The sequence below is a fragment of the Tenrec ecaudatus genome, chromosome 6, assembly GCF_050624435.1.
Source record: "Tenrec ecaudatus isolate mTenEca1 chromosome 6, mTenEca1.hap1, whole genome shotgun sequence".
Taxonomy (NCBI): Eukaryota; Metazoa; Chordata; class Mammalia; order Afrosoricida; family Tenrecidae; genus Tenrec; species Tenrec ecaudatus.
In genome coordinates, this window is record NC_134535.1 from 90394996 (window position 1) to 90408069 (window position 13074).

The window sequence follows — 13074 nt, forward strand, 5'->3', positions numbered from 1 at the left end:
CCCTGTTCAGTGACTGGACTTCCTGTATCCCTTTTTTCCCTAATAATCTACTTATTATGGGCTTTATATCCATAAGTGAACTTATTCAAGTTTTGGTGCATATTAAATGCATTATTTATGCCTTTCAGAGTCTCTCCAAGTGTGCAGAATAACTAATGAGTCAAAAATTAGGATCTTCTGTAAACTTTCACAATGAAATCACAATAAAAATTATATATACATATTGATATGGGTGGTGGTGGTGGTGGTGATTGAGTAGATGCTCAGAATTGACTCATCTGTTCTCACAATCATGAGGGCTGAGCCCACTGTTGCCATCATTGTCTCTGTCGATCTCTGTGACGGTGTTCCTCTTTGTGGCTGACTTTACCAAGCATGGTGTCCTCTTCAGGGACTGGCCTTTTCCAATACTATGTCCAAAGTACATGAGATGAAGTCTTGCCATCCTTGATTCTAAGGAGTATTCTAACTGGATTAGCGATACTGTTCAGCTTAGTGATTGAAGCGTCTCAGAAAGTAAAGCAGTCCCGATCTCTACATTCTGATCCATTTTAATCGAACACAGGTAGATAAATGCACAGAGACCATCAAAGGGTACTTTGCATGATGCAGTTGAAATAGATAAACCTCTTTGGCACTCTGGCAAGAATTGCTAGAAAAATATTCACATGGCTTCTGCCATTTGAACATCAGACATTCCGATGAAAGGAAATGTGTTGAAAATGTTTTCATAGCCATATTCAATTAGTGATTATTTATATCGCCAACCCAAAATAAAAAAAAATAAAGCAAAACTCGAGGATACTAGCCACTGTTGATCATTCGGCCCTCTTTTTCCTTCCCAGACATTGATGAATGCGCCGAGGGCCGCCACTACTGCCGGGAGAATACCATGTGCGTCAATACTCCAGGCTCTTTCATGTGCATCTGCAAAACGGGATATATCAGAATTGATGATTATTCATGTACAGGTACGTGGCAGTCGTTCATGAAAGAACATCTTTCTATGCCTTATATTGACTCTTAAACATTTCTTTGCATTGTATTTTTGATCAGTATTCTACAACTACTTCCTTATAGCAAAATATGACGCTTATTGATTTGGTAGTATTTGGAATCTGCTGTAAGGGAAGGAATCTCAAGTTGTTCTGGATAAGTTTTACATGTATATTTCCTGTTAGGAACATAAAGAAAAATTAAATAACTAGATTAATATGCCACATTTATACTTTTAAAATATTTATACTCAAAACTCATATCATTTATGTTGGTAAATTGGAGAAATACTGTTAAACTAATTTTCTTTAGAGTTTTGAAAGATGAATATTAAAATAAGTCATGAATGATGAGGATTTTTTCCCCCCAGAAAGATGAAGGGACTTCAAAAACCTCATGGAAAAATTGGATGAAAAGATAAGGGGATTTTCCCACAAACTCGCCTTCTCATGGGTTTTTGGAGTTCTAGGAAATGAGACTGTTGACAAAATCGAGATTCTTCACATCCCTGAACAGCACAGTGGGAGACTATGCAAAGGAGAGTCTGCTTATGGTAGTTTTATGACCACTCTTTTCAGCATGGTGCACAATCCTGTTGACAGAAGCAGTGCTCAACATTATACCTGACGGGAGACATCCCTTATACTTTATAGTTTCTAGGGTCTTACCAGTAAAATACCAAAGAAAATTATGATTAAAGAGTAGCTGGAAGACTAAGGGATTTGCAGCTCTTGGGGTGTGAAGCATGCATTTCTTTGTTTTATCTATGTTTTAAATAGGAGCAACTTAAACATAACACATCTTTAAAAAGTTCAGGTTAATAAAATTGGAGTGCACCTGAAAATATTAGTCTCTGACCTTTATCAGATGGACATATAGAGAATACTAGATTGTTCCAGGGGAAGATTCACCAATTTTTAAAAATAATATGAATCTATAATAAAGTTGTTATTTTATTTCTATGTTTTGGTAGCTACTTCTATGGCTTTATTTTAATGACTACATAGTGTACTAATTATTTTAGTGACTACATAGTATACTAATTGATATCCTGTTTATCAATTTTAGCAAGAGAGAGGAACTACCTCTAAATTATTATATCTAGTTTTTATATAAAAACAAGTTATGGAAATCAAATATCAAAAAAAGTTTCCACAATCTATGGTGCAAAACCAAATATATCCTGAAGTTAGAATTGATATTCATTTAAAAAATGCCAATGTATTTACAATGCCATTCCTTTTATTAGTTCATCTTAGATATTTTCATATTATGGGAAACATTCTGCATTTCCTTAAGCAAAATGTAATCACATTGAATTACAGAATTTTGTATTGAACGAAAATTTTCCCCATCCTTCACTTAGATGTTTTCAACATAAAGAAAGGAATGTAAAGGAATAAGTCATAAATAAAAGTCAAATAGAAATCCATAATTTACTGAATTCATAATAACAATTAGCTTGACTCCCAATTTAATAGCTAACAACCACAAAAGTGAACTAAAATAGAACTATTACATTTCACAAAATGATATTTCATGACATGTTCATTAAAAATAAAAACTGTTCCCAATTTTCTGGGAGGTAGACACTTTGAGATTTGAGCTTCGAAGATCAATGTATATTTTATACTTTCCATTGATATATTTATGTTTCTTATTTCCGTTCTCTTGTGGCTAAAGGCTCCTAGGCTGCACCATACAAGACATAGAACAAGAGGAGTTTCTTTGATAAAAATGGGTATTTATTTTTCTCACTTCTTGAAAGAGGCACACATATGCATGCAGTAGAAACCTTTTCAGAACAAATGTCTGGACACTGCTAATGAGCCTTTTCTGGATATTGTGTCTAAGCTCTTATAGTTCGGAATCTAGTATGTTTTTGTACTTCTGTCACTGTTTCTTGTTGAAGAGCTCCCTGAAATAAAACAAATATTGCAAATGTATACATTCACACTCTATCCTACAGATTTCCAAAGTTGTTTATCCCATCTGAAAATTAATCTTAAGCATTCTAACTTAAAGAGGAATCTACGAGCAATGCACAATGATTTATACTCAGGAGTTTTGATCAATAAAAGAGATTTGGGTATGTTACAGAATACCTTTTATAGATGGTAGAATTGTAATTTTTCCCATCAGATTCTGATGATAGTCATTGGAATTTTATTATCCATAATCGTAAAATTTTGGAGAGAAGAAACCTACCGTAGAGAATCTAGTCCAATCTTTGACTCTCACAAATGAGACAACGGAGGCGCAAAGAGATCAATTGCTTCAACTAAGGTCATGCAGTTAGTGAGAGGCAAAATAAGTACCATAAGCTAAGCCTCCAAACTCTTACTGCGTATGCCAGTCACCATCTGTCTAACTTGCAACTGTATAAAAATAAGTAAAATGAAAAGATTCATATTTTATGTAGAGATACATTATTCAATTTGTAATGTTCTAATCAAACTGACTTTCATATGGATCGTTTCAGTTCATTAGCTTCACTCCAAAAAGAATATTTCCCCCACAGATCTTGTAATAAAATCTTAAATCAGAAGCCAGTAGAAGAAATACAACCCTCTGGCCTCTGGCTCCATGAAACAGTTGCACTAATGACTCAGGTGTGCCATTTGCACAAATGATGAAGCAGTTTTTACACTTCTAAGCTCATTAAAATAAGTTTTCCCTCCTATTGAGGCTTTTTCCCTCCTAATTAATGCTTCATGATTTTTTCTTTTCCGTATGCTTTTCTGTGCTCAGAGAAGAAAGCCTGCTTGTACACAACTAAAGAGAAAAGAAAGAACAGAAAAAGGAAAGGAGAGAGTTGGTGGGACATGAGATGCAAACTGCACACACTGCCTACTCGGAGGCTGCCCTCTGTAGAATATACAGGGCTGTAAATCTTTCTGGGAGCAGACAGCCTCATATTTCTCCCACGGAGTAGCTGGTGGGTTTGAACTTCTGCTCTTGAAGTTAGTGTCACAACTACTAACCCATATTGCTACCAGGTCTCCTTCATCGGATTGCAAAAGTAACTGAATGTTTATGGCTAGCCAAGTTTCTAGATTATTCATTGAGAGGAATGCCTTTCTTAAGGATCCCTGGTGGCATAGTGGTTATTGATTGGGCTGGTAGCTGCAAGGTCAGCAGTTCTAAACCACCAGCCACTCCACTGGAGAAAAATGGGCCTTTTTATTTTTGTAAAGACTTAGTCTTGAAAAGTTAACAGAACAAGTCTACTCTGTTCTATCGGGTCACTCTGAGTCTGCATTGACTCAATGGCAGTGAGTTGTTCTTTTTGTTGTTTTTCAAGCGGTTCTTTTGGATTAATCACATACACTTCTAATTATATTGGGTGGCTGGTGTGTATAACAGATAAAGAAGGCTGGTTTGGAAATTATCAAAGAAAACAAGTTCCTCAGTGAAGAGGCACTCATTTCAAACGTAAGCACTCAGACTGATTATTTTGGTGAAAAGGGCACTTCTGATCCTTCCTCTGCACTGATGAGCATCCTCATCTTCTCGGACCCATTAGAGGGGAGAGGAGAGTGAGAGTGGATAGATATGAGGGGTGGATAATGGTCCTGCCCAGTTAGTGGTTTTGCTTAGCTCAGAGAGTAAGTTGGTCAATTAAACAATAGCTCTCCAATGGGTAATTGTGCCCACTTCTCCAAGAGATCATTTGACAATGTCTAGAGCAGCAGTTCTCAACTTGAGGGTCACGACCCCTTTCACAGGGGTTGCCCAATTCATAACAGTAGCAAAATTACAGTTATGACGTAGCAATGAAAATACTTTAATGGTTAGGGGTCACCACAACATGAGCAATTGTATTAAAGGGTCATGACAGTAGGAAGACATAGTCTAGAGACATTTGGGTCTACACTAACCTGTGTGTGTGTGTGGGGGGGGGTGTATGTTATCATCATTGAGTATGTAAAAATCCAAGCTGCTGCTAAGCTTAACATGTACAAGACAATTTTCCTTTTTAAGGAATTGTATGTCCTTCACTATCAATAGCGCCACAGTTTAGAGTTACCTATTCAAAATTATAAATTGCATAGTGCTATCTAGCTTTCCCTCTTCCTCTCCCATTAAACCCATAAGGATGCGTCTTCCCTCGCTTATTCTCTTGCTTTTCTTCTGGCACCTACTGTTCTGTGGTTCTTTGCTCCCCAAAATCAACTCTGTCTTTTCTCCTCAAAAACCTGTTATTCACTTCTCCAAGGGGGACGCGTCTCCAGTGGCAAACCAAGGAGGCAGAGGGGATTCTTTGGGACTTTCAAATTGTGCTATTCTGTTGCATATGCTGCCTGCTAAATGCGCTTTTCCTAAGCCTCCCTCTTTTTGCATTCTTCTCATCGTGGTTTGGGTCTAAGTCATGTATCACAGGAGAGCCGTGCAATGGCAAAGTGTATGGGGACTCAGTTAGGTACTTGAGTTATGTTGTCATTAAGCAAAGAGCCTCCTGTGGCATCCCCCAAGCAGTTGTCACTTCTGCAAGTACTCCGCTTTTTATGGCAGTTGAATGCTCCTAGGGCTTAGGTTTGATTATCTTGCTCTGGTGGTCCCTCCTTCTCTAACATGCTCAATGCCAACCCCCGCACCCCACCCGCCATCATCACTAGCATCTTCTTTGTCAGAATACTTTAATTTGGTGATTATTGGAGCAGGGTTGTGACTTTTATGATGGTAGTAAGTTTGGTCACTCTTCTTTATTATTGTTGGTTTCTTAGATTTTCGGAGAGTGTTGGATGCTATTGTCTTGCCCCCAAATTTCAGAGAACTATTTTTTATCGTGCAACAACTGAAAATGGTTGTGAGCCTGAATGCCCCCTCTTCAAATACACAGGGCTATCAAAGAGTTCCTGGAAAAATATAATTTTTCTATTAAATATTTAAAACTCTCTCATAGCTACCTCCTCCGTATCTCTTTGAAGTTTTATATAAGTGAAGCTAGAAAAAGAAATATTCCTAAAAATTTAAGGAAACATTCCAAAGATGTTTTGGAATGGCTATGATGACATTATTTATTTTTATCCTAGTCACATGTTTCATGAAGGGTTACTAACCTCATTATCTGGTGTTAAACAAGAGCTCGTGACATATTTTCCAAAACCAGTTACTTACCTTGAAATAAGTTTTAAGTTTTACACCAAAACTATTTTCTGAAGACTTCTTTGAACCAAAAACATATAAATAAATAAAAGTATCTTTTAAAAAAATAATAATGTCTTTTTAACATTGTGCTCTTTTAAAAGTAGTGTCTATGTGAGACCAAATTGACAGTGGCAACTCAAAAACTTGAACCAGCACCATAGCGGGCAGTGGTTTAAGATAATGATGGTGGGATCGTTTGACAAAGAAAATCAGCAGTCAGCGTGAAGAAAGGAACCAGTGTCACTAAAATGTGCATATAAGAATCCTTGAAATGGCATCTCTTTGGCGGCGCATTCTTTTGCCAAAGTTAAAACTAAGTAAAATAATAAATCCACATGAACAGAACAAGCCAAATGAATTGTGGGTGTATGTGCCAGCCATATCAGTGACTCGTCTGTGTGTGGTACAGAGAGGAAGTACACAGAGGACGATGACAATGTGGAGAGGATGCCTGGGACGAACAAGGAAGAGGGGAGGATAAAAAACAAGCAATGGAAATTATGCCAGTCAGCTCTAAGAAAAATTTCCTAAATAAACAAAGCTCTTTTAGTTATAAAATAACTTTTCTTGAAAAGGAAATAGAGGAAAGAACTTGGAGGCAAAGGCCATTAACAGAGGTCTAAATACAGGCATGTACATATGTAAATATATTTCTATATGATGATGGAAGAATAGATCTATGTGCATATATTTATAGGTTTAGTATTAAGGTAGCAGATGGAGATTGGGTCTCCACTCAAGTGCTCCCTCGATGCAAGAACACTTTGTTCTATTAAACTGGCATTCTATGATGCTCACCTTCCTAACACGATTGTTGAAGACAAAGCATGTGCCTAAGCAAATATGGTGAAGAAAGCTCATGATGCCTGGCTATCAAAAGATATAACATTTGGGGTCTTAATGGCTTGAAGATAAACAAGTGGCCATCTAGCTGAGAAGCAACCAAGCCCACATGGAAGAAGCACACCAGCCTGTGTGGTCACTAGGATCAAGCATCAAAGAACAAAAAATCATATCATTGTGAATAAGGGGGAGTGAGGTTTGGTGACCCAAAGCCCATCTGTAGGCAACTGAACATCCCTTTACGGAAGGTCACAGGGAAGAAAAGAGCCAGTCAGGTGCAGTATAGCACTGATGAAACACACATCTTTCCTCTAGTTCTTTAATCCTTCTTCCCCCCTCCCACTATCCCAATTCTACCTTACAAATCTGGCTAGAGCAGAGGATATGCACTGGTACAGATCAGAGCTAGAAACACAGGGAATCCGGGATAGATAAACCCCTCAGGACCAATAATGAGATTAGCGATATCAAGAGGGGAACGGGAAGGTGGGGGAGAAACGGGGGACCGATTAAAATGATCTAAATATAACTCCCTCCTTGGGGGACGGACACCAGAAAAGTGGGTGAAGGAAGACATTGGACAGTGTAGGAAGTGAAATAATAGTAATAATTTATAAATTATCAAGGGTTTGTAAGGGGGGAGGCTGGGATAGGGAGGGGAAAATGAGGAGCTGATATCAAGGGCTCCAGTGGAAAGCAAATATTTTGAGGATGATGATGGCAACAATGTGCTTGACACAATGGGTGTATGTCTGGATTGTGATAAGAGTTGTAGGAGTCCCCAATAAAATGAGTTTTAAAAAAAATTGTACTTTTGTATGTGCACGTTATCTTGCCAACACATAAGAAATATTTTTTAAAAATATAAGTGTCTGCTAGTATGATGATGATTTTAGACAAACTGTTCTCTTAAGGAAATGTCTTATCACCATAGAACTCTTTCTTTTAAATCATTTTATCGGGGGCTCATACAACTCTTATCACAATCCATACATACATCCATTGTGCCACGCACATTTGTACATTCGTTGCGCTTCTCATTTTCAAAGCATTTGCTCTCCACTTGAGTCCTTGACATCAGCTCCTCATCTTGCTCCTTTCCTCCCTGTCCCCCTCCCTCATGAGCCCTCGATAATTTATAAATTATTGTTTTGTCAGAACTCTTTCAATGGGCTACTTTTGTCTGATAACTTTAACTTACTCATGAATTTCTTCAGATCAATAGCTTTGCTTGCGCAAGGGACTCAAACATGTTATTATTTATTCAATTGTCCTGATTAAGTCTCTGAAAAGGAGCTTAGAAAGAGAAAGGGACTCGTTGGTGTTAATAAACGGCACATTCTCGGGAAGTTAGCAACCCTCCTTCAGCAGGGGCATTTGCTGGTGTTGGCAGGCTGCTCTTGTCCCCGGTTGCTCCCGTGAATGAGCTTCAGATTGTGCTTTCCCAGGAGTCGGAGGGATGCAACCAAGTCCTACTGGGGCCCTGAATCTTCCCAGCATCAGTCCTGCAGGTCAGCTCTCGGCCGGGATGATTTTATGTGCCTGGATGCTGTTATGTGGGTTTCTTTTCTAAAGAATCGCAATGAGACCCAGACAATCCCACCATCTGGCCACTAGTTGCCATGACTATTGGGAAAGACTCTCGCATTTTTAAAAACTGCTCCAGTTTTCTCCCTTCCACCCCCCAACCTTCCGGAATCAGCATTGTGAAATGTAACACAGTTGTGGCATATGCCATCTTTTTGATAAAACATGAAAATCAGAGGTTCGGTTTTAAATTTTGAAATATGACACCGACAGCTAAGAGATGCCTCATTCCTTCATTTCTGGCTGTTTAACATATATTTTTATACTGATTCCTTATCACCGAGTATTTGAAATGATAAGCAAGATCACAAAAGCAAATGAAACTACCACGCCGCCGGACCCAAAGAATGGATGATGAAAAGCTAGTCTCCAACAACCGAAGCAGCATCTCTAGGAGAGTGGGCGCCGCGGCTACCGGGAAGGGGTAATGTCTGGACAACTCTCGGACGCATGTAGAGAACTTGCAGAGAACAGAAGTGAGACATGTCTGCAGTCATGGGGGAGGCCAAGGCAAGTGCTTATCTCTCTTCTGAAACACATGTGCATGCATGCAATTAGCGGTCCGCTCAAAATAGAGCAGCCTCAAAGGCTCTGGCAGCTAGAATTGCCTTTTTCGAGAGGAAAAGCTTGCCAAGGAGCCTGTGCTGTGGGAAGCTGCCACTGAGCCGGACAAGCGCACCACCCCCCGCGTAGCACTGCCCAGAACCTTTATGCAGTCTCGCAACACAAAGGTCATATCCAGCTGCGACCTCCAGCCTGCCAGTAGTTTGGTCACCCCATGGAGCCCCCAGTGGGCTGTGTCCATGCAAGCCAGCCGCCTGGCTTGTGAGCTCAAGGCCTATTAGGAAGCCTCCCTCACGTTCCCTTGGTTCGTCAGTAAACCCTATTTCACCTTTGTCCCAGTCAGTGTATTATTTGCGTTTCCATCTGAGATTTTAACATGAAAAGCATGGCGTTGAAAATTCGCATAGGGGAATACAAGGATTATGCATGCCAGGAGTTTAATAATAGCGGTGTCTTAGCAACAGACACCTGTAGAGGACAGGCTGACAGGGGTTTAGCTCAACCGACGCCTTTCATTTCAGGGCTGGATGGCGGGCTTCCACTTGCTTAGCCGGCATGGCAGTTGACAGCCTGACCTTCTTTTGGCTTGCTCACTATTCAAGTTTCCCCCGCCTCTGCCGCTGGTTTAATCTGACGGTGGCTGTGTAACCCCAGTGACATGCTTTCGTTTCTCTGCTCTCCCTTCCTCCCAGCCCTTGCTGCTGCGGTTGTGTCCCATTCAGGTCAAGGAGTTTTCGCTCTTGAAGGTGAATTTCTCTTCTCAGATGCGGAGCTTGTGTGCTGCTTCCAGGAAGAGGCAGCGAGCCTCGCTGACTATAGGATCGAGCCTTCTGCTGGCTCACTGGTTGCTGCCGGCTGCTTTAGTGATTGCGCTTAGGAGCTGGTCGCCTAACTTTTCATAGCAAAGAAATGGTTTCCTTTTGCTCAAATACGATTCATCTTCAATCAAGGGGCATGATGTTGCCCTCATTATCCGGTGCTGCACAATAAACCATCTCAAACTCAGAAGCCTGTACTTCGCACATATATTATGTCACAGCTTCTGGCGTCAGGCATGTAGGGATGACTCCGCAGTCTTTTGCTTCTTTCGCAATCAAGATGTCCTCCAGGCAGGGCTGGAAAAAGGTGGATTTCTGATCTCGCATAGGTGGTTGTTGACAGCGTTCAGTGACTGACTGGTTACTGGACTGAAGAATGTAATTCCTCACTAAGTCTTGATGATAGGCTCTCGGTTTCTTGCCGTGTGAGCCTCTCTAGCTTGGCCACTTGCTCCATCACAGCTGGTAGGGAGAGCATCTTCTAGCAGGCCCCACACTACTATCTTCGGTCGGAGTCTTTCTTGTGCTACAGTCTGTTGGTTCGAAGTTAAATCACTGTGTTGAATCTGCACTAAAGGAAATAGCATTGCACAAAGGCCGGATACCAGGAGGTAAGGATCATTGGGAGCCATTTTAGAGACTACCTACCACCCAGCCACTGCCATCACTCCATTCCACCTCATGACCACTGGATAGTGTGTGTAGCTAACAAACCACTTCAACAAACACAAAGGAACAGTAGCGGAATAGAGAGGACAGTGAACGTGTGCTGCGTAAGAACCCTGTATGGGGGTGAACTCATGATGTGTCCTTGTTTCTTTTATCTTTTTTACACCAACAATTGGAAACAGGAGCAGCATAAGGTTATTGTCCCATTTCATAGATGGAAATTCTATAAACTAATCATTAAAATAGAATATGGTATAAAAATGTAAGATGTAAGGCCACAAAGTCCTGTAGAAAATAATAAGGCATATTTCATACTTTCTGAAACATTCTAGGCACCTGTGTGCGTATTGACAGTGCCAGTGTTTCATTTTGTTTCTATTCTGTCTTGTTTTTCTTTGTTGATGAAGGTCTTTGTTTTGTTTTTTAAGTTCATGATCCTCCAAATAATCAGTGCTGCCTTCGGATCAGGATGCTAAGGGGTTTTCTCTGAGAGAAGACAATACCTTTGTAGGTGTTCTTGGAACTCCGTTAAAGCACATGTTCAGTGTGGCCTAATAACTGCTTTTAAAGTTTTGCTAGAATGAAGCCATAACCAGGAAGTCATAGCCTGAGTATTTAAAAATAATACGTTTGTACATGTCTGTATTGGATTGGGGCTCTAGAGTTATACACACACATATATTTCTCAATATAAAACTATATTCATGTATACAATTTTCTAACATGAAAGTGGATCATTGGAACACACTGTTGTAGAAGTGGTTAAGTCTAGTCTGGCTCAAGTCTGTGGATCAGATATTAAAGCTAGAGCTTTTGCCTGAGTTGAATAATTGCTGAAGCAAATGAATCAAGAAGCTGGAAAAACAAACCAGGAAGCAGGAAGAGCACAGGCTGTTGGAGGTAGAGGCGAGGAATCCAAGGTCCACAGTAAGTGTGGCACTGAGAGCTGCCAGGGCCAGTGGCAGATGAGCCTGATGCAGGAGCTGGCCCAGCAAGAAGTGAACTAGCCTTGCCACGGTGCCAACTTATCTAAGAGTAGGTCACACACTCAATAAAACTCTATTTCAGTTCTATCAAGACTTCAACTTGGTTATGAGGGTAGCACTCCATCTTTTACTTCCCCCAACTGCTTGACTGCTCACATAAGATCCCAGCATTGAAGCTAATTTCTTTATGTTAGATCACATCATGGGAGAATCGTGGCCCAGCCCAGTTGACATCAAACCTAACTATCAGGATCTATCCCTTGTCAACCTGTCACCTGTAATCTCCTTAATCTCCAAAGTAAATGATGAAGTCATCCTTGCACCTAGCATTCTACAGTAACACCCATGTAACTAAAACCACACGGTTGTTGTTGTTGTCCTTAAGTGCCATTGAGTCAGTTCCGATCCATAGTAACCCTTTGCACAGCACAACAGAACACCGCACATCCTGACCCTCCCTCACACCTGTTCCTGTGCTTGAGCCCATTGTTGCAGCCACTGTGTCGGTCCATCTCCTTGAGGACCTTCCTCTTGTCTGCTGCCCCTCCACTTTACAATCCCATTTATATCTTTTATTTTATAAGAGGACAAATCAAAAGCACTTGATGTATACACACAATGAGGAAATACTCGTAACCATTACAATCTTCACCCTGTAGCTGATCAAATTGCCATCTCTGGTATTAAGAACCACCTTCTTCCACTCCCATGGTGAGGTTTTGGAGACCAAATAACAAGCTGCAAGGTGTTTTTCAAAAGGAGAATAGTTTTCTGTGGAGGATGGCAAAGCTTTGCTCTAAAATCCGCAGCGCCTGTGCTGTGATTCACCAGTAGAGATGTATCTCTGCATCTCTATCTGCCACGGAAAGCTCAGGTCTCATTGGATCAGCTGGATCACATGGCCAGGTGGCAGAGTGGCTTGTATGGAAGCCGGAACCGGCTGCCTACCCTTGTTTTGAGCCCTAGTCAAAACGTGCGGCTTTTGACATCACCTGATAAACAGACCAGAGAAGCACATCCAATGTAGGGATATGTTGCTTTCCAAATCGAAAGAGGCCCACCAGGGGTTGTGTCTCCTTTTTAGGTGTGAGAAGGGTCAGATGCAATAGATTATCCTTCGCTTTAGTAGGAATATCATGCCATGGATCCCAGAATCTCACTGAGGTGGAAAGTGCCTGATTTGGGGTGGGGGCGGGGCGTTTGAATTGCCAACCTCTAGCATAGAATGTTTTACTAAAACGTCTAGAGCTCCTGCCACTTCTTCCTTACTAGTTCATCAATGGATGGACTAATGGGACGTTCCGTTGAAGGAAAAAGAAATCAAGTTCTATGTAGACAAAATTATGGCATAGTACTGGAAAGTTAATAAAACCATAAGAAAATCCTAGTGTAAATGTTTTCTGGTCTTTGCCACTGAAGACAAGCTACTTCTGATGGCCTTTCAAAACTGCAATTGAGAA

At 40.6% G+C, this 13074-nt stretch overlaps 1 protein-coding gene across 1 annotated transcript in view; it reads left to right on the forward strand.

The window, feature by feature from the left end:
* NELL2 (neural EGFL like 2) overlaps positions 1 to 13074 on the forward strand; it is a 449535-nt gene that overhangs the window by 270608 nt on the left and 165853 nt on the right. The window contains exon 14 of the mRNA XM_075553021.1: positions 846 to 971. Coding sequence (XP_075409136.1) covers positions 846 to 971 — 126 coding nt within the window. The remainder of the gene's footprint in view (positions 1 to 845; positions 972 to 13074) is intronic.